At 37.5% G+C, this 23,453-nt stretch overlaps 1 protein-coding gene across 1 annotated transcript in view; it reads right to left on the reverse strand.

Moving 5' to 3' along the window:
• Positions 1–23,453, reverse strand: part of COL21A1 (collagen type XXI alpha 1 chain) — a 90,757-nt gene that overhangs the window by 61,354 nt on the left and 5,950 nt on the right. The window contains exons 2-3 of the mRNA XM_041477444.1: positions 5,230–5,349; positions 2,769–3,320 (exon numbers count right to left, since the gene is read on the reverse strand). Of these exons, the coding sequence (XP_041333378.1) occupies positions 2,769–3,320; positions 5,230–5,317 (640 nt within the window). The 5' untranslated portion in view covers positions 5,318–5,349. The remainder of the gene's footprint in view (positions 1–2,768; positions 3,321–5,229; positions 5,350–23,453) is intronic.

A 23,453-nucleotide genomic window follows, 5' to 3' on the forward strand; every position in this document is an offset into this window, starting at 1 on the left:
TATGTGAAAAATTCCCAGTCAGGTAGATCCTTTCTGGGTCTTCTATTTTGATAACTAACTGAGCCATTCTACAACATGCAGAAATTAGTAGCAAATTAAGAGCTATTTTCCATGGGAAATAGGATTGTATTTCTAGTCCATAGTACCGATCTCTTCAACTCTCCAGCCTTTTCTGAAATCTTGTAGCCTTTCAGTGTTTTTACGTAGCTTTCAGATGCTTATTTTCCTTCCTAAAGTGTGAAATAACTTTATGATGATAAATCCCAGTATCTGGGACAAAGCAATTTTTCTCTGCGACCTCCAGACAAACTTCTAAGGTCTGTACTGGGTTTTCTTTCTGAATGCATTCTGAGACACAATTTTTTTTTTCTATAGCATATTGATAGTAGAGGAACATTTGACTTTCAAAATAAGTAATAAATATTAAATATTCCTTACATGTTTTGTTCAATTCTGGCTGACAGGTTCATGAAGTCTTTATTCCCCTGATGTACTCTAAAACAAACACTAGAGTCCCCAAAAGGCACACTAGACACCACCTGCAAGCCTGTTCCTAAGAGCAATACTTGCTCCAAGAACCACCAAACCTCAGTCTTCATTGTCCAGAAAGGAAATACTGCCCCTGCGGCCTTTTTGTTTACATTTTTACTTCAGAATGGATTTTAAAACTCCATACAGCAAAAGCTAGAAAATTTTATAGACAGTCACACAAAGACCATGAAGAGAGAATTGCAAAATTTTCAGGCAATTTCATGTGGTTGATCACAGCCAAACCATTGCTGCTCGGCACTCATGGAACTTCCTCTCCCTCAGTCAATGTCAACCTTAACACAATAATCAGTAAATAAATAGATCAATAAATAAATAAAAGAATGCACAACTCAGCTATAAAAATTCCAGTTTATCAGTCTTGGAGTTCACCTGGTAAAGACATTGTGGTTAGAAATGAAGCTGCCAAGTGGCTTTGATTGCTTGGCAAGAGAAGCATCTAAATGCTAGAACAAGGGAAATGCACAACATAAGGCAGACAAAGCAAAGGGCCACTTCAACTGAACTTTGTATAAATAGACAACATTCACAGATTACTGCTGTAAACCATGTGAAATACCACAGAAGAATTTAAAGGATACTAGTTAACTTGATGCTGAAAGCTGAAAATCCATCTTGATGAAATATAATGACACTTCTAAAACTTTAGTCAAAGAAAATGCTGTGTTTATTTAGTGTTAATTTAGGGGAATTTCTCCCTGCATGAAGTTCTATCAAAGAATTTAGCTCCACTTAGCTGATTTAATTTTTGGACTGACCACCTTACTACATCAGCCACAAGGAATTACTAGATTTTAATTTAATGTAGCAAGAAATAAACACTACTATCCTCAACAAAAGCATCACCATATTTTTTCAATGAAGCTGATGCTCAAAGTGAGAGCAAAAACAAAATCTATTTTTCACTCTTAAGTACAGAAATATGGTAAAACTGAAAGAGGACTTTCATCAATTCATGATAATATAACATGTACAAAATGCCACTGACATTCTAGAGCCTGAGTGATACATTTTAGGAGCAATTTGCTATCTTTTTTATACATAAAAGAAAGCCATCGTTTTACAAAATTTCAGAAAACTCAATGCAGTAATGCTGTTAAAAGAGTCACTTGACAATGTTGGTCTTGGCTAACTCTTCTATAAAATTCTTCTAAAAAATATCACAACTGCGTGCTACAACTCCAGACATCTATGCCACTCTCATAAGCCCCTACCTGGAGTGCTGTGTCCAGCTCTGAGGCCACAACATAAGAAGGATGTGGACCTGCTGGAGCAAGTGCAGAGAAGCCACACAGTTAATGAGAAGGCTGGAGCCTCTCTCCTGTGGAAAAAGGCTGAGAAAGTTGGGGTTGTTCAGCCAGGAGAAGACAAGGGTGTCGGGAGTCCTTAGAGCATCCTTACAGTACCGAGAGGAGCCTTACAAGACACCTGGAGAAGGGCTTTTCACAAGGGCGTGTAGTGACAGGACAAGAGGGAATGGCTTTAAACCAAAGGAGGGCAGGTTTGGATTAGACATCAGGAAGAAATTCTTTACAGTCAGGGTGTTAATGCATTGGAACAGGTTGCCCAGAGAAGCTGGATGCCTCATCCCTGGAAGTGTTCAAGGCCAGGTTGGATGAGGCTCAAAGCAACCTGATCTGCTGAAAGGTGCCCCTGCCCATGGCAGAGGGTTGGAACCAGATGATCTTTAAGGTCCCCTAGAATCCAAACCACTCCACGATTCTATAATTTTTACCAGGAGTCTTTCTTCTGTGTTTTTCAATACATACTAGAAGTATGTATTCAGAAGAACTCATGTTGTAATGCCAGGCTGCCCTCTCACCTCCCTAGAAGAAATGCTGGATCGTGCATGAGTATCAGCTGCAACTAGGAAATCAATAAAGTAAACTCTATACTCTTGTGTTATGAGAATTGCTGAAATATTTTAGTGTTTTTAAACTTTATCAATGAAAAAAAATTTTGGGCTTAGAGTAAAAGGATACATATTGAAATTAAACACATACTGTGTTAAACCAACGTATCTTTCCCAAATACACGTTTTTGTTTGACAGAGAAAATAACATTTTGAGAGGAATTTCCACAAACAAGATCAAAAAGAAAGAAGATCATAGTAAAGAGTATCAGGTCCCTTAGGTTACATTAATCATGCATTTTGCTTGTGAAATTAAAAAATATATGTACAGAACTACATTTTTCACACCTAAATATTTTACACTCACCTTCACAGAGTTTCTGTTTTATAACTTCTTTAATTCTTGATATTGCAATATAGTCTTCAACATAAAATACGTAAGTTGATGAAGGTTTATTGGCAATAGCTTTAAGTTCATCCTCCTCAATTTCTGATCCAACACCAATTGCAAATAAAGTGATCTTATTTTTCCTTGCTTCTGCTGCTACATCTTTGACTTCGTCTTGGGACTTTCCATCAGTGAGAACCACTGCTATTTTTGTTAAAAATCGTGAAGATTTTGCAAAAAGATGGTCAAAGGAAAACTGAATAGCTCTTCCTGTTCTTGTATTTCCTCCCAGATAGTGTATGGACTCCATTTCCCTGATGAGGTTCTCAGTGGATTCATGAGTTCCAAGGGGAATTTCAAGTACAGGGTAATCACTGTATTGGACAACTCCAACTTGAATAAACTTTGGCCCTATGTCAAAATTTCTTGTAATATTGACAAGCCAACTTTTGATTATTTCAAAGTTTTCTGGGCCAACACTGTAAGAGCCATCCAAGATAAAAACTAAATCTGCCGGAGCAGTTCGGCAACCTAAAAAAAAAAAAAACCTCAAATATTTTAATGAACACTTTCACTTTCTTCCCCCACAGTAAACACTTTTCTTATCAATTAGTGTTTATATTAAGATCTATACTGACATATGCATTCTAGATGAAAAAAAAATAGCAGAGTTCATCAGGGCAAACTTGTGTAAGATGGCTGGTGTAAGCTACACAGATCCAACTTGGTACCTGAAAGCCACACCATTTTCTGGTTTTTACATTAGCACCAGAAACAACTATGAAAAATTCTGGAATTCAGTTCCTTAGCTGGCAATTGCATTCTATTCAATAAACAGAGAGGAATATGTATTGGGTCTTTTTATATCTCATCTGCAGACATGATAAACATAAACACTCCTTTTTGTTAGCAAACCAAGCACACTGCAGAGGAAGGCTGTAGCCTGAATACTTCAGAATTCTTTTACAAATACCTTTTAATTGACTTTGGACACTGCTATATGGCATTTACAGAACTAGTATTATAAAATCCTAAGTCTCAATTGAATGTGGCTGGTAGCGTATTCTGATTTTCACAGAAGAAAAGTATTCAGTGAATGAGCTCAACCTCCAGAATACAGAATCACATAAGCATTTAATAACTACAGTGTAACTGCATGATGACTTAGGCATGGATTCAGCTCTCCTAGCTGTAGTCATGAACTTGGTTTTTCTACTAAGTTGCCAATTACAGGCCATGGACAGACACAAGCATTTTCACAGGAAAGTCCTTCCATGCTACATGCCCATTCTCAGTTGGAGGGTGTAACTTTCTAAAGGAGGGAATCCCTTGCATTGACTGTGAAAGAGGTTTTGGTGACTGACACATGAGGTGCCAAGGACATGGCCAAAAGCAGGAGGGATTATTTGATCTCATGGCACAAGAGACCATGGGGCTTACTGTCCTTTTGTTTTCTGAAAGACTGCAGCTCCACCACAGGGAGGAGAGCTTTGCCTTACCCTGAAATCTGCCTATGGACACTTCTGATCAAGACAAGATTTCACCTTCCTTGAAAGCAAGTGACCACAATCTGCCGGAGAAATGCTTTTACAATGCAGGTGGTGGTGAAAAGACACTGTGAGAAGGAGCAAAGGGCACGCTGAACACATCGCTCAGTGGTCCAGGGATATGAATCAGAGTAATTTCAGGTGGGAGGCACTCATTATCATTAGACACTGCTAAAAGCAGAGTATTCATTTTGATGGATACTCCTAGAGCAGGTAGACTGAAAATAAAAAGTCTCTCTAAAGACCAAAAGGAATTTTATGGGGTTTGTTCTAAAATACTGAAAACTGCTGGATTGACAGCAAAACTAGAGGAAAAAGATCTACCCTGGAAGTATCATTGTGGCTATAGACAAGTCCTCTACACCTTTTTTTTGAGTCACTTTGTCTTTAGGACAGCTACTTTGCTTTAATATTTTCTTTTCCATAAAGCAGATTTAGAGTGTTAAAATGGTTTGGTGGGGTTTGAGATGCTAATTTTGAAGAATGTGCAAGAAGGTATGTCCCAGAACTGGCGTTAGCATCCTCTCACAGAACCTTTATTCTTCCTTGTTTAGTTTCTCACATAACACTAAGCTATTCAGAACATGACTTCTGAAGCAATGGAAATACAAATACTCAAGACTCAATTTTAAATCAAGACTGGAGCTTTACAGTTCCGTATGCCACTTTGGGCATTTTCAAGACATAAGTAAAGACATTCCCTTCCTAATGAAGAAATAAGATATTTAAGCTATTTTTATTTTATTTTTATATTATCAGATTTTCACCAGGAAAATTATATTGGAATAAAATCACCACGAACAGAAGGGTACATGTGAACACCAAAATGGACACTAAATTTCAAGGCATGCTTTGAAGTTGCACTTATCTGAAATGCAAAAATTAAGACTTACTTGCTCTTGTTTCGCCATCTTCAGCTGAGATATAATCATGAAGTAGCAGAACTAACAGCATCTGAAAAAATGTTACAATCTGTGCCATGTGTATTTTATTCTCAGGGTCTTGATACAAAACTAGATGGGGAAAAATGAAAAGAAAATACAGTGTTATTATATTGCAAAAAATTTCCAAGCTTCTGCATTTTAAAAACCATGTTTGAGGAGCATCTCTGAATCAAATCTGTAAGACTACAAATGGCCACTCTTCAATGAACCATTGACTCAAAAAGTGTCAGTCATGTAAGCCCAAAATTGTGATTCTAAACTCCACAACACTCACCCGCCTTTTTGTGGAAGCTCAGTTCTCACCAAGGTGCATTTACACACTTCTCCTGCTAGGCACATTCACAAGTAGGTTACATTCCTAGTCACACTTGTCCAAACACTATCCCACTATCCCACTCTGTAGCCATTACCAAAAGATCCAAAATACAGCAAGTGTTTATGTATTACTGGTGGGGAGGTGCTACTTCAGTCTCAGCCCCACACCTGGCTGCTTTAGGGAGTCTGGGACACTGCCCACTCCTGTACCACAGGACTGAGACTGACACAGCAGTCAGGGTCTCAGCAAGCCCCAGCTCTTCCCCAGCAAGGCCAAGCCCTGCAGACAGTGTATTGCAACATCCAAGACTACATACATCTTCAACTTTTGATTTTTTTCCTCTGTTTATGTCTCCTTTGCTATCATGGTTTATGAAATATAACCACACGTCAAGCAAACATGCAATTTAAGTCTCATATTGCTGTTAAAAATATTATTTGACTAATTTATTTTAATTAAAAAATATTTATTCATTATGCTTAATGAAAAAGAAAGGTATCATACAGGTAAAAGATAAATCTTTGGAGTACTGTATTAGAGATCCATTAATTTCAAGACTGTGAAAGAAAGCATACTGAATCTCTTTTGTATTCTCTTATCTCACCCTTCAATGTAAAAGGCAATTTTCAGGGTGAATTCATTTCACTGCAGAGCAGTCAACTTCTAGGAAATTCTACTCCCACCTAATGTAATTCCCCAAAGTTAATAAAGCAAGACCATAATTATTCTGTTATTAAAACTCTCCTTCAGATTACAGATAATTGCAAGGTAGAGCCATATTTTGTTATTCATATTACCTTGTGTCAGAATGGGTAAGAAATCAGACACACCTTGGAGTCTAGGGGATAGGACATAAGACTCAGAACTTTTCCAGTTCTGCTACACAAACAGAATACCACCTTCATTCAAACAGATTAAGTGGCAGGTTTTCATTCCAGCTGTTTGAAAAAGGATCTATTTTACACTATGAAACTGTGTATAAGTATTAGGCTTGTAATACATAAAAGAATATTACCATAGTAGAGTTGGACAATTTACATAGATTATTTGGTTCGTTGGTGGTTTGTACAACTGATCATTCTAAAATATCTTACAGCCTTTTCCATGGCAAGATTTTACTGTAGGGTAAAACATGTGTCTCATGAGCCCAAATTGAGCAATATCAAAGAACAACACATGAAATTAAATATATGTGGGAAGTTGCAGGTGACTGAAGGACAACTGCATGTTTTTAGAATATCAGAAAAATGTCAGCCTATAACTGAAAAAAAACCCAGGTAGACTACAGTAGAGAGAGCTGATATACATATAAAAAAGCACAAGGCTGACCCTAAAGAATTATAAAATCCTTTTGATTCTTCCCACCAAAAACAAAACAAAAAAAAAAAAAAAAAAAAAAAAAAAATTATGAGGAGCAGTTTTGAAAAAAAAGATTGAACAAAATAGCACATTAACGAATTACAAAATATAACATTACCCAAGTTTTGCTGTTTGTCACCTCTGTGATTGTCTAAATGGCTACTAATGTAACACCCACCGAATTTATGTGAAAGGAAAATAGAAAACAGGCAACTTAGTGATTTCACTGCTATCAGTCTTCACTAAAAAGTGAGTACAGGCTACCATAAATGCTGTAACTTTGTAATGAAATTAAAGCAGCACACTAAATTTAAAAAAAAATATTTTAACAACACACTGCCTTGAATGTGAACTGAATGCTCTATGTCATGAGATATTTCAGATATTTCAGGTCAGGTGCAGACACTGGGATCCTACTGGCTGGCACTGCTCTCCTTTCACCAGCCCTGCAGAAACCACAAATGCCTTCCTTCAACTGCACTGTGCCCTTTCATCTCTGCTCATCCTTCAGCAAGCACCCACCCACAGGTACCTGCAGGGATGAGCCTCCCAGATCTGCAGGAATGAGAGAAGCTGCAGGAAAGAGGAAGATGATCAGAAGGGTAAGGGGAAAGCAGGGGCCTGCAAAGAAGCTCTGGGGAAGGAGCTGCTCCACAGAAACACTAACATTGCATTGTGAGAGAGGGACATGTGAGAGCAGCATTTGCTGGTTGTCCGGGGGTACAGAGAGGCATCAGGAATGCTCCAGCAGCCTTCAGTGCATGTCTGTAATGTTGGAAAACATCACATCACATCAAGATTTCTTCTGGTGAAAACCATGGTCCAACTTATACTTCTTAAAAGGAATCAGTAAAATAATTACCAAAACAAGCTTATCTGATTCACAGTACCAAACTGTATTCCCTTGACAGATCATCTTTTCCATTTGTGAGAATCCTCTATTTAATTTTCAACAAATGTACTTGAGAACTTGAGAACTTCATTTTAAGTATAAACCAAAATAAATGTTTAGAAGGCCACAATGGACCTATTAACAGAAAACAAAATTAAAAGGATAAAACCAGAGCTTAAGCAACCAGATAAAGAAGATTCCAATGCTCAATATACTAGAAAGAAAATAATATTATAGCACTCCACTTTTAACAGTCAAAAGAGATGCCAAACCAACAAATCCAGAGACCTAGCTGCTGCATCTCGCCAACACAGTGGTTATTGAACAGACAACAAAAATTTACTTGAAACTTACAGAACACCACCCAATCCAGGAATGAGCATCTTAAATACAGCTTTTGGCTTCTGTCTTTTTCCAAATTTTCCCCAGTGATTAGTTTGTGGTTTTACCAAATGTAACCAGGAAAACCCATAGAACTGCTTCCCCACTTCTCAGTAATACCAAACCACTTTTAACATATGGAAGTTGCTGTAGGAGAAATTCATACAGGGTTACTAAATAAATGCACAGATGTTGCTTCCAGCTCAAGTAAAGGGTGGCAGACTGAGAGAGTACTAGCGGAGAAATAGCACACGTGTTACGGTATTTTTCAAGGCATCCTCATAGATGTTTACTTTTTCCACTTTAAAAGGGACAGAGCCCCACAACCAATCCCAGGCTTTGTAACTCTGGTGATCCATAGGGTGGCAGAAGCAAACCTTTGGCTATCTCCCAGCTCCACCAATTTGTTTAAATTAAAGCCAAAGTTTTAATGAGGCATTAACTGAGACAGGATACTGGGCTGGGTGGAACTTTAGTATGACTCATTATGGCCATTCTTTCCACTGTATGCTTTTTATCTTGGTATTTTATATGCCAGTTTGATAGCAAAAGGGGTGTCAGAGTGAATGGGAACAGGCCTCTAAGGAAAACTGCCTATCTCAGACAGAAGGAAAATAAACAGCTTATGTACTGAGCTCCCAAAATGAGGGGCTGTAGAGCACAAACAATATATCTGAATGATTTGAATGAAGACTCAGACAAATTTCTTTGCATCTGAGTGTACACAAGAGGTAAGGTCCTAGCAGTGCTACTAAACATCAGACCCTTGAACCAATGGGGTAGTAGTGTAAGACCCGGTTCTCCAGAGTAGGGTTCACGAAGTATTATTTCTGTCTTCACCAAAGGTAGGAGAGAAAGGTGGCACAATAAAACCTGGCTGCATTGGCCGCACTCTATGAGAGCATGGTCAGAGACAGGCGATAGCCTCCCCCGTGCACATTCACTGTTTGCTGTACACAGGAGGAAAACAATGAAGTTTGGAAACCAGTGACACAGCAACTCACCCACATGCTGTCACTGTAGGCAGCCTTAACCAACTGGACAGTTCCTGCAACTTATTTCTGGCTTTCTCCTGGGCAGAGCAATTTTGCTGTGCAGCAGCATTTGCACCAACAGGGCCACTGAAATCTGCTAACTGGGAAGGGAATGGAACTCAGGTTTCCTACACAGTGGAAATGTGGCAGAGCCATTACTGAAACCAACAGCCTGCACTTGATTTTCAAACTAATTCAAGTCTGTCAGTGTGTTACAGACAGCAAAGGCATGCAATTCCCAGAACAGCTTTGCTGCACAGAAGTGCACAGAGGTTCAAATGACATATCCTCTGCATGCACAGCAGAATAATTTCACATCCAAATTAAGATTTCAGTTGAAAATTTATGCATCTAAGCAGGTTAGGCAGTATTTCCACCTTGCATTTATGATGCCTAAAAGCAGCACCTTTCGCATCTCAAAGGGCAGTTTACTGATGCAGTCTTTCCACAGCAGTTTTTCCAGTGCCCAGACAAATATATCATTTTATTCTTTTCATGAATACCCTCTGAGGAAACTTTCCATTTAGAGCAATTTGGAATCTTGAAGAATCAAAAATACTTGCTCTTCAGTGCAGTTTTGTCACTATTCAAATTCATAGAGAGAGATTTCTTCTCTCTGAAATCTTCTGGCTTCTCTGCTGCATGAAGATTTCTTGCTGAAGAACTACACTGAAAGGAAGAGTTTCTTCTTTCACTTCTTCCCACTGCTAGTTACTGCTTAAGAAGAAAGTCAGGAAGGGTATGGTTTTAACCTTTTCCAGCATTCTGAGAAAATAACCAGACTAAAGGTTATATATTAGCAAGCTTTCCAAGAATAAGTTAACAGCTCTTTCATATTGCATCACTGCATAAACCTCTCATAATTCAACTAGAGATCATTAAGTTTGGCACACAAAGGGCCAAGTATGAAGACATTACAACAATAATGACTGAAAGGACATACAGAAGATTCTTTGCATTTTCAAAATTTACTCAATACCACAGGAACTGAGCAGCAAGAAAAAGGAACCCTGAAAATCTTGATTAATATGCATTAAGTAATGTGGAAAATAATGCAATACTTCATCAGCACGTTTTTATATTTGCTCCCTTCATTTTCAGAATTAATAGGATTTGCAAATAAAATGTTAGGGCAATTTACATTTAGCTATTTATTTCTATCTCTACCTAATACTACCAGTCCTATTCATTCAAAAAGTCTATGAGCCTAAGTCAGGGTCTTTTATCAAATAATTCATCTGAATCTGTATTTATTTCCACTTGGATTTCAGTACCATTCTGCATTCATGTTTTCCACATATTGTTCCTATTCATTTGTTTTTCTTGGTGGGCACAACTGATGAGGTTTTTATACTTGCAAGTATTTAAAATAACCGCGTCTCCTGGGAAGGGTGAGGCTGTAAAGATATAATTAATTTAAGCTTGGTTTGCACCTACATACATGTACATAAATGCAAGATTGCCTATAAATAGATAAAATCTCCAAAAGTGACAAGTACATCAGTATCCTTCATACCATTTCTTTCTATTTCTATGTTGGAATAAAAGATTTTGGCATAATCAACAGTATAACTACATTCATGCCAGGAGTTTTCTACAACATTAAATACATGATTAAGGATGTGGTTTTATTAAGAGGGGTCAAGAAAGAAAATAATGTGTTTAAGTTACACATATTATGAATTTTCTTTTGTGTTTTTTTCTTTTTTAAGTATTAGCACCACAAGGATAAAAAACCATTATAAAATGGTTCAATTCTGGCTAATTCCTAGCTGTACTAAGTCTATATATGAATACATAGCAATATAAAGTACACTTAGCACACAGTTCCAGATATTTTATTTCCTAACCCTGAAATTGAGCAGAAAGCAATGCCTGGACTACCTTAACAAGAAAAGCCTAATGCAGGCATCGCTTGGGCCACCTGAGCCATTTCCACTACCTTTGCTATCTCTCTTTTTACAACAGAAGAAAAGTTAAGAGGCACAGTTTTGTTTCCTTTCCCTCTACAAATCTAAAGCCTACCTGGCACACAGGCTAAAAACAGAGATCTTCCAAAGAAGTTGGAGAAACACAAGGAAATTGAGAAGGGATGCAGACAAAGACCTCTGGCTCAAGTCCACAGCTGCAGCAATGAGAGCTGTGCAGAGTTAATGGCAAAGCAACTGAGTTAGCTGAAGATGAATATCCAAGCATGTGAAGAACATGAAGACCTCAGAGAAACAATAACATCACATCTCATCTGCATTTGCAGAAACCAATCTCACCTGCCTCTACACATACATCTGTTGTCCCTCAAGTACACATTAGCACAGTCTGTTTTGCTGTTCAAATGTTATTTTATATTTCTCCCTCAAAACCCAGTAACTACTACTTCAAGATGATGTTTGATATTTCAATTATTTGTGCCACAGATACAATTTAAATCTCTCATTAAAAATAGTTGACTTAACAATCAAGAGGGCACTGCCAAAACTACTGATAAAGCAAACCCTTCAATCTTCATTCCAGAAGACATTTTAGGGATAGGTAAGAAAAAAATTCAGTGGACCAGTAGATTAAATGCAATCGTTCTCCAACATTATTACAATTCCTATTATTAGAGGCATTCAATACAAACAAAATAAACTCACAGGAAATAGTCCTACATGCTAAGATTGCACTTCATATCTGTAGCTTTGATATATATATATATGATGTATAAAGTATTATGCAGATTAAATAAAGGTGCAGAGACGATTAAAGAATTCATCATCTTTTCAGCAGATTTTGAACAGAAGGTTTTGTATCAATTTTATAAAGGCCTTATACCAAGTTCCACGCTAAACATTGAAGACTTAAAGCAAGAAGTTGATACATATTGTAACCCAAGTAACACTGTACATATTTTTGAAAGCAAATACTCCTCCTAAATGAGATGGGCTGACTGTTCAGTTTTCATATGATTCAGTAAAGCACACAAACCCACATGTTCCTCCAGTCTACAGCAGAGACAGTTTGGATTCATGCTCCAACATCTGAAGTCACAAAAGACTTGTATTTTTAAATCAAATTTATTCTGGCACTTCGTACTTTATTGGATTTATTCCGACTCCAAGAGGGTGCTGTTCCAGGACATGGCAATTAGTTATTATGGGTTAAAGAAAAAAGAGCTTACAACAGCATTTGAGCTACTGGACTGATACACAACTGACTGGGAAACAATATAGGATGGACAACTTAAGGAAGTAATCACACTTGGCAGCTCAGATTTCTGGCTGCAACAAAATAATTTGAAGTCTCCCTGGAAACCATGATTTAATCCTGTCTGTGAAAGGCCTGTGCTGTTACTTCTCTCTTATCAAGCATCTTGAGATTCCACAGAACTTTCTCTGCTTGGGTGGACCCAAGAAAAACAAAACAGCTAATCAATAGGATAAAATCTGACACTCAAATGGTACAGCTGAAATTAACCTTGCATATGATAATAGGAGTCTACATAAATGTTTCAACCGACTCCTAGAGGAAATCTCAAAGTTCAAATTTTAACTGTGCACATGTATAAGTAACTATGTTACCAAACAGGGAAAGAGAAAAAGAAAAAAAAAATCAAAATTACAACCTGGTGCAATAGCTTGGGAGAACATTTTGTTTGCACTAAGGAATTTAGAGTCCAATTGGGTCAGTGACAAGAGAAACAATCACTGAGGCAAATAATGAAATAACTAGAGATTATACAAAGTAATTATATATAATTACATAAAATTATATATCATTTAACAGTGAAACCACTATAGAAATCAGTTTAAGTCTAAGAGAAAAGTATAGCAATCTCTAACAATGAGTGTTGATAGAGTAATGAAGGCAACATAAAAATGGAATCAATCCAAGTAAGAATTCCTAATGCAATTAAGACTACTCTTGGATCATGCCCATTTGACAAGAGATACAAAGAATTGCTCATCAGTTACTGCTGTGGTCTCAAAGTCCTCAGAAAAGCAAGACAGTTGAGGACCTAAACATTGTCAGTGCTACCAGATTCAACTAGGTTGTCATATGTGAGACACATATTTCTGCTAATAGCTCTTCATCCACTTCTTTCTTTTCCCATTACATTTATTTTTTTTTCATCTTTTTATTTTAGTTCTAGACTTTTTAAAAGGGTGGGGTTGGCTCAGCTAAGATGTTATTTGCAATGTGATGACTGCAACATTTGCCCTGAAAACAAGAGAGATGCAGTGAGAAATACACATGAGGGGATTTAATATAAATTTACTGTGTAAAAGAAAGAGTAAGTCTGTGGGCTTTGTTTGCCTCCTGCAAGTAAGAACCAGAATCAGAAATAGAAATTATCTTTTTCAGTCTTCTTATCTTTTTCTTCCATTCCTTTCTCCTATTCATCCTCCAAAGAGGAGATGTTTCAAAGAAGGTTGCAGCATTTCTACCAACCTGCCACGCTGCAACACAAGCACACTAGTGTAATTCATTGTCTTTCTCCACAGATTATAATTCATGCTATTATTTGTTTTAGCATAAATAATGTCAAAAGCTGGAGAGGATAAGAATAATGCTGTGAATGCCTGCTTTAGCCAAAGGCATCAAAACTTCATTTGAAAGCCTAGTTCTTTGCAATTCTTTAACTGTCCTCTCTCTTTTCCCATAATTTCTGGAGGAAAAAAAAAAGTCAATTTAAAGCAAATCAGGCTAATCTTTAAAAAAAAAAAAATCCATAGCCACAGAAAAGGATGATTAAACCATCTGTTCAATCTTCAAAACCTAATATCATTTTTTTACACTATAGAATGAATGGATGTTTATTCAATTTAATGTAGTACTTTAGACTATATATAAAGGTATCATGAAGTAGACTGCCCTCTAAAACATTTGATTACACACTAGTATTTTAACAATATACAAACTCACTGACATCAATCCAGGAAGAATCATATAAGATTAATAGATAAGAAGGATTTTTAGGTTTTCCAATTCTATTGTTTTTAAATGATAGGATTCTATTTACTTAGTCCTGTTTTCACTGAAAATATTGACAATTCATTCAAAGGAGGTTGTGATGGCTGAAGAAATGGAAATAGTAGAAATTCTAGAGGAATTTAGGACCTGAATAGTAAAACTCTGAAAGAATTACAGTTGTATTCAGTGAAGCTAAATCAAACCATTAAGATTTTTAAAAGTTTTTTGAGGGAAGAAAAAAGAACTTTAGCACATGCATACTCAAAGGGGAAAACAAACATTTGCTGTTTCAAGCACATCCAAAATTTGCTACTTTGAGAAATTCTCACATTTCCAGAAAAGTATAATCCCAAGCAAAAATTACAAACACGCAGAACTTCTACACCCAGCTGCTTTACACCTGCAAAAAGACTAAAGATATTCCAGCAAGTAATCCAGCTCACTTTCTTTGAACTGTAATGACTCTTACAGCCTATGTAGACAATTATTTCTATTACTTTTATAAAGCATAAAATTCCTTCCTAGCCCTTCCATATGGCTTCATTCAGTCCAGCAAGCAACTAAGGACAAAGTAGCTGCAGAGTTGAACAACAAATAAATGGACAAGCTGTATCCAGAAGGCTTTGCAAAGATGCAGGATGGGTAGCAATCCTGCACTATACAACCCCTGTCTCTGGGTATTCCCCCTGTAGAAGATTCCTGTGTATTTCTCTTCTTTCAACTTAACAAAGATAAAAAGCATCAAGAAAAAATATGAAGCAAGCCAGCAGATAGCATACAAAGTTCTCCCTGGATGTTGTAAATCACTTTCTCACACAGAAAAACACCAATATTTCCTGACGTCCTAGGCAGACATCTCTACAGGGAGCTGTTTTCTATTTCAGCATGCTTGTTATTGTAAGATCTCAGATTAATTCCCTATTTCTACTTAAAAGCCTTTTACTTCTGTGGTGGGGTGACTCCAGCTAGAGGCCAGGTGCCCACCAAAGCTGCTCTATCACTCCCCACCCCAGCTGGAAGGAAGAAAGAAAATACAACAAAGGGTTTATGGGTTAAGATGAGGTCAGGGGGAGATCACTACCAGCTGCCATCACAGTCAAAACAGTCTCTACTAGGGGAAGAATTATTTTATCACCAATCCAAGTAGGATCACAAGAAATAAAAGCATATCTTAAAAACACCTTCCCCACAGCCCTTCCTTCTTTCCAGCCTCAACTTGAGTCACAAATTCTCTACTTCCTTCTCCCAGCAGCACAGGGGGATGGGGAACAGGGGTTGCAATCAGTTTTCAGTTTTCAGTAGTCAATCACACGTTTTCTCTGTTGCTCTTCAGCAGACTCTAGCATGGGGTCCCTCCCATGGGATAGAGTGCTCCACGAATTCCTCCAAGATAAGTCCTTTACACATGATAAAATTCTTCATGAATTGCTCCAGTGTGAGTCCCTTGGGGGTCACAAGTTCTGCCAGGAGCTTGCTCCAGCACAGGCTTCCCATGGAGTCACAGACTTCTTCAGGCATCCACCTGCTCCAGAGTGGGGTCCTTCAGGAGGGTGGATCTCTGCATCCCTACCCTCCATGGGCTGCAGGTCTTTGCCATGGGCTGCAGGTCTTTGCCATGGGCTATAAGGGGACCTTTGCTCTGGCATGTGGAGGACTTCGTGCCCCTCCTGCACTGACCCTGGTGTCCGCAGAGCTGTTCCTCTCACATGTGCTCACTCCTCCCTCTGGCTGCAGTTATCATTGCACAGGTTTTTTCCTTCTTCTTAACCAAATTATCTCAGAGGCACTACCACCATCAGTGATGGGCTCAGCCTTGGCAAACGGCAACTGCAGACCCACCTTGGAGCCAGTTGACACAGGAGAAGTTTCTAGAAGCTTCTCAGAGAAGCCACCACAGAACCCCCACCGATATCAAAACCTGGCCACACAAACCCAATACAACTTCACACATCCAAACATTCTGCTCTGTTTTGCCCCAGCCTTGGAGCAACAGTGCATATTGAGGTCATTATCTATGGAATAGTAAGACAAAAACAACATTGCTGAAGTAACCTACATAGAATAAACTGATGAAAGTTATTCTGGATGATCTAGGAAGTGCTGCTTTTTAGATACCTCTCAGCATCTGCTAGTAAACCTGTCTCTGATTATTTAAAGAATGCCTTTAAGAAAGTAACTTAGCTCCTTGTGGGGGTGTCAGCATTGCTACAAGTCACTGGGAGAGAACCTAGAGGAAGGTCAGATGTCTGAAGGACTCTGGAGGACTCTCGAGGTATGGGGAGTGAGGGTGCAGAAGCTGCATGCAGTCCTGGTCAGTACTGTTTTGCGGCTGGGAGAGTTTAGGTGGGAGTGCAACCCTAAATCTCCAGGATATTGTGAGAACTTCAAGGCTGAGAGTTGTTTGGTTTTACAGTAACAACAGACAGGGCCATGCAAGTCTGTTCTGCACGTGGAAGTTCTTAGAAATCTCAATGCTCAAAACTGCAAAAAATAATTTCTCTGCCATTCTAGGCAATTCCCTACAAGCTGGCACTGCAAGAACGGAGTGGGGGTGGAAGGCTGCATCCTGTTCCATCTTGCCAGTTTACTCATGGGAGGAAGGCAAATTCCTTCCTCCCACTCTACATCCATGAATAAATCTTCAACATATGGGTTAGAGAGTTGTCTGGCCCCCAGGCCATGAGACTTGCTACTATACTCAGCAGTGATCCCAAACAGTCACAAGCACTCATCACCCACATATCTCTTAGGTTCGTATCAGGGAAACAAAATTAATCAGGTACTTCGCTCCCTCTTTTGAGCAACAGTTAAATATTATTTACCAGAAGACCTACCACAGACTATTCTGAGAGATTACATATTTTATTATATGGCTTATATGTTATGATCCATACAGTAAACAGCCAAAGAATTTCCCTTGAGGACATGGTTTAATGGTCAACATAGTAATGGTGCTGGGTTGGCAGTTGGACTTGATGTTCTTAAAGGTCTTTTCCAGCCTCAAGAATTTTATGATTCTATTCTGTCTCCTTCATGCCATTCCACTTGAAACCTTCATGTTCAAGAGAACTGTGCAAACAGTTCTGCTTATTACTTCTTTTTGACTCTTCTTTTTGAAGAGTCCTAGAATTTCTTAATAATTTAAGAGTGTCACATTTCTGAATCAGCCAACTTGACCTAAATTAGCCACTGGTGAATGAAATGGCCAGTAGAGGTTAGAGTAGTATAGGGAACATTTTTTCTTTCAAAAACACTGATTCATTTTTCCGAAGTAGTTCCCATATCTCAACATGTACAAGACATGAGTAACTTATTTTTCATAGAGTCCATTAAGAAGTGTCACCAAAGTAGCTTGCCAACGGACGAATAAAGCCACATGGCACACTTAATAGGACCTATGGCAAGTTGCTTACCCAGTATATTGATGGTAAAAGACAGGCCTGAACAAAGTACAGGTCATGCTTTCTTGCATAACCAGGTGTACAACTTGGCTTTCAGAGGAATACCTCAAATTAAAAAAAAAACAAAAACCACATTTTATATTATCACAAGTTTTAATATAAAGATTAAAAAAAAATGAAAGGAATTTGTGCCAGAAATCTGACATTTCAAAAGATGCCAAATGTATTTTCAGACATATTCCAGAGCTATTCAACTTGAGATGAGCTTTTCTTTTTTTAATATCATACTCATGCGCTGAGAAAAGTGGTCAATTTCAGATTGGTTGGTTTGTTTGTTTGTTTAAAAAGATGCCCTCTTTTGAGCAACAGTTAAATATTATTTACCAGAAGACCTACCACAGACTATTCTGAGAGATTACATATTTTATTATATGGCTTATATGTTATGATCCATACAGTAAACAGCCAAAGAATTTCCCTTGAGGACATGGTTTAATGGTCAACATAGTAATGGTGCTGGGTTGGCAGTTGGACTTGATGTTCTTAAAGGTCTTTTCCAGCCTCAAGAATTTTATGATTCTATTCTGTCTCCTTCATGCCATTCCACTTGAAACCTTCATGTTCAAGAGAACTGTGCAAACAGTTCTGCTTATTACTTCTTTTTGACTCTTCTTTTTGAAGAGTCCTAGAATTTCTTAATAATTTAAGAGTGTCACATTTCTGAATCAGCCAACTTGACCTAAATTAGCCACTGGTGAATGAAATGGCCAGTAGAGGTTAGAGTAGTATAGGGAACATTTTTTCTTTCAAAAACACTGATTCATTTTTCCGAAGTAGTTCCCATATCTCAACATGTACAAGACATGAGTAACTTATTTTTCATAGAGTCCATTAAGAAGTGTCACCAAAGTAGCTTGCCAACGGACGAATAAAGCCACATGGCACACTTAATAGGACCTATGGCAAGTTGCTTACCCAGTATATTGATGGTAAAAGACAGGCCTGAACAAAGTACAGGTCATGCTTTCTTGCATAACCAGGTGTACAACTTGGCTTTCAGAGGAATACCTCAAATTAAAAAAAAAACAAAAACCAAAAACCAGATTTTATATTATTACAAGTTTTAATACAAAGATTAAAAACAAAATGAAAGGAATTTGTGCCAGAAATCTGACATTTCAAAAGATGCCAAATGCATTTTCAGACATATTCCAGAGCTATTCAACTTGAGATGAGCTTTTCTTTTTTAATATCACACTCATGCGCTGAGAAAAGTGGTTAATTTCAGATTGGTTGGTTTGTTTGTTTAAAAAGATGAATTTATGTACAAGAGGGAACACATCTTGAGCATCACTGACAGCATTTCAGAGCAAACACTTGTAGTGTTTCTAGGGTTTATTGTGGCACTTGAAGCTAAGATTATACAGTTGGGCAAAAGCACTATGCATGCAGTCTTAGGGACCTCATATAAAGACCAGAGAGACAGAGAGACATTTCTCCAGTTCTGCTCAGAGACATCCTGAAAAGGAAAATCCTAAAGAAGCTGTTAAGTGTGCTATTGGCTACAAGTCAATAATAATGTACCTTACCTCTGCCAAAGAATATAGAGAATTTTTTACAGAATTCAATACTAAGGAAGAGATAGACAAATTTGTTTTTATTAAAGTATGTTATTGTCTACATTCTGTGCTGAAGTATAAAAATATGTAAACTTTAACACAGACATGTAAAAATAACTATAGCATTTACCTACAAGTTGTAAAACTAACATCTGTGTGTTTAGACAAAACCAAGTATTGTACAGAGTGTGACTTCTTCAACTTAAAATGACTGAATAGACTGCAGTTTCCACTCAAAACGAAAAAAAAAAAAAAAAGAACAGTGGTCTCAATGGATCATAAAATCTGCACCTGGACTGAAATTTGTTGCAGTAAGGCCTAAATAAACAAAGTATTGTCTATACAACTGGGCCTGCAAACAAAACAGATCAAGAAGTAATCAAAATAAATAGGCATACACTTTAGACCATATAACTTGAAACTTTAAATACCAGCTGTTCCATTTCCAGTTACAGAATGATAAGCAGTGTTCAGACCTCCATCAAACATTGCCTTTCATGTAAAAGAAAGAAAAAGAAGTATTCTTTGAAATTCTATTCCTCCAATTTTGACAATATGTTTACAAAATACAAAACTACTGAAATATTGAATCCTATGAGAATGCTAACTTAATTCCTTCAGGGTAATTTCATAGAAGTTATATTTGTCACTGCAAAAATGGTGGTATTTGCAGGTACTTTGAGAACTCAATAATTATGTACGTGGTGTGTGAATTCTAGATAATACACACAATAAGCTAAACAATTTCATATGGTTATTTACAGTCTCATTTTATATAACAATCATCTCCTTAAAAATATATATTTTTGGAGGAATGTTTGGTATAGTATCAAGAGCCAAAGATGGTGTGTATAGTATCATATACTGTTTCCTTACTTAAACTATAAGAAATATATAACTCTCACCAAAATGGATTTTCTTATCTCTGGGCCTTACTTCAAAATTTGTGATTACATTCTTGGTTCTTATTTGAGCTATATAATTCATGAGAATTCACACAATTTAGCTATAATTTAGCCACAACAACTAGCAATTTTATAATAATACATAAGTATTGCTTTATATTTTAGCTCTTTAAAATCAAATACTGTCATGTATGTTTTGGAATGAACTTGTTGAAGATGAACTCTCTAGCTGTCCATGATAATTTGTTCTCAGATAGCATTAAAGGAGAAAAAAGTGCATATACAAATACAGAAAGCCAGTTTCTTTTCAGTCATGTTGTTAAGCTTCCATGAAAACAAAAATAGATTGAAAATATCAACTAGTGCAAAAGGTGTAAGCAACAAAAACCAGAAAATAAATACTTCATGGAAAAGTACAAAAATGTCTGTGTCACAAAAGGAAATAGGAGTATTTCATAACAATTGTTGTAATAATTATTAATATTTTCCATTGTGTCAAAATGTTCTCAACATCTTGACCTATTCATTTTCAGGAAGAAAGGCTACTTCCTGTTTATTCAAAGAAGAAAACAGGTTAATGATTTAAAGTGATTACATATTTACTTCAGGTGTCAATCATCAGTACCTGAGTTCTATTGTAGTATTAATGTAGCAGAGCTTTCAGAAAAAAATCACCATGTAACAGAATTTTCATAGCTCTTTGATTTCTGAGCAAGATTTCATTGCCTGCAGTTGCCCAATAAGCATGCTATAAGTAATTCTGCAGGAGCTGGAGACATGTACCACCCAGATCTATTTAAAAATCACATACAGTGACCACGAAACAAATCCAAAGCTCCATGTCAAGTGCTGAGAAACAGAGAAAACCAGGCCTTCTTCAAAGGAAATGCTCTGTATTGGACAGCTCCAGGATGGTTTTGTTGAATGCCTTTTCCTTCCTACAGAGAGGTACCATCAATCCATGAACTACTGACAACTACAGTGAGTACTTAGTAGGTATACTTATGCATGCACAGAGAAGAAATTATCCCTTGCTAAAAACACCTCTTCTGAGGGCAGATACCTTATTTAAATCCAGATCAGAAAAGAAAACACAAGATAAAATAAATGGAATGTCTTTGCTCTTTAGGAAATAAAAATTAATCTTTATTCTTGGTACTGCTTAGCTTCCTTGAAGACAACTATGTGCTTCTGAAAATTAGGAGCAGCTGTCCTCTCTTTTGAGTTCCTTAATGAAATCCTCTGCGTTCCGGCTTCCCTCCCCTTTTTGGCAAAACTTGTCAATGTTGATTTCAGCCCAGTCATGAGCACGCCATGGCCATGTGGGCCCCTTGGCACAGCAAATGGACTTAATCACAGGGGCATACAATTACATTCCTTTCTCCTCATTGAAAATTCACCAGGGAATAACAAACATAAACCTCCATTGTCTAGGACATTTAAAAAGAATTTGCTGTTATTTCTATTCAGCAAATCTTCTTCCCCTTCCCTAACCCTTATTCTTTTCCATGGTAGTAAAACAGAAAAAAAAAAAAAAAACAAACCCTCCTTTATCATTTTATCTTCTTTGTACTGAAAGGGCATATTTTTCACAGTTTAATATATTGTGAGCATTTAGATACATTTTACCATCAGTGATTTCTCATGGCTAATGTCATTCTACATAGGACCTGAAGAATTCTCAATTTTACTTTTCAGGGACAGGATAAAATGCTTCCAGGTCTCCTAATTGCCATTATTTTCCCATTTTTCTTTCTCTCTCAACTTCCAGATAGGGCTATTCAAAAAGCCATTTAATTTATTTGCTTGGTTTGCTTAGGCTTGCCATTTGATGCTCATTTGCACTGCAAATGACAGTTTCCAAAAGACAAAGATGACTTCTTTTCAGTAGGTGAGAATTTCAATTTCTTTTCAGTGGGAAAGGTAATTAGGAGGGGTTGTCTTTGAAAATTCCCCTCCACATATTAACACTTTGTATTATTATATTTCCATACCGAGTTTTACTTAAGTTGCTATGAAGGACCGCACTATAACTCCAATGTTCTTGGCTGTAGTTTTCCACACTGTTCTGTCCCACAAGTTGACAGAGGATGTCATGGTGTATCTCAAAAGTTGTCTCACTTTCACCCACCCAGTTCTGCTCCCTCCTAATGGAAACTTTTTAAGCAAAATGTGATAGCTAGGCAGATACCATTCCACTTGGGAAAAGAAGGCACATAGCTTCTTACCAAGACACTGACATTCAGTTCAGCTTAGGTTTTTCCAGGAGTGATCTGATCTACTTTACCCTTTACAGTCCTGTACTATCAAGCCCAAGAATTAAAGAGCTGGAGACTCCCATGTCCACTTTCCATGGGTAAACAAACCTCTGATAAAATGGAAGTCCAGCATTATGTAACTTTCCCCTGGGTTTTTGTCTTGGGCATAAAGTGTAATCTCAGAGTCACTTCCCAAAGAATGCTTTTTTGAAACATTTCTCACAACTGAGAAAGGAGTGAATTCACAATACTACCAGTTCTGCATGGTCCATTTCCACTTCTTCTTATCAAGGCATGTTCTCCATAATTCACCCACCCTGTAAGCATTGCACAGATGTGTCTGCTCCTCTTCTCCACACAGAACACTGCAGCTATGCTTACATTGTTTAATCAGCTGGGAATATTATTCTGTCTTTTCTATGTGCAATAAGGAAAGGGGAAACAGTAGAAAATGAGGGTCAGATCCCAAGTGCAAGTAAGGAGGAACATACTGATCTGGTCAAGGAAGGTTGCAACTGAAGAGGTTTAAATGGCCTTGCTTAGATCTCTTTCTAATGGAGTCTCTTGGGGACACAGCTCCAGGGTATCCCAGGTGGTTAAAAGACTGAAAAAAAAAAATACATTTGAGGACACTGAGAGTGGAGTTTTCTAATTGCACCTAAAATTTGAATCTTCTCAGCATCCAGTATCAGGAAAAGAATTACATACTACTTCATACATCTTCCCTCAAATGTATGCATTACCCTGACAGTCTAGAAAGCCCACCACGCTTGCTGGCAGTTCCTCTGCTAGTCTGGCAAAAGTCTGCACACTTTAATGAAGCAAGGGTTATACCACAGATTTTAAACGGAGCTCAATAATCTGATACTTCTATAAATTGAACACTTAATACAACTATGCAAATTTATCAAGACCTCTAGATACATGATCCTCGAAACTCTTGTGGAACCAGAGAGCTCATGAGGGGGTGGGAATTGGAATTACCTACTGAGACTAAAAGAAGCACAAGGTACTTTTGACAAGACTTCCCAAGTGTCTATTAAAGGCTATGCCTAGAT

Source organism: Pyrgilauda ruficollis, unplaced genomic scaffold (genome assembly GCF_017590135.1).
Source record: "Pyrgilauda ruficollis isolate IOZ18807 unplaced genomic scaffold, ASM1759013v1 scaffold40, whole genome shotgun sequence".
Classification (NCBI taxonomy): Eukaryota; Metazoa; Chordata; class Aves; order Passeriformes; family Passeridae; genus Pyrgilauda; species Pyrgilauda ruficollis.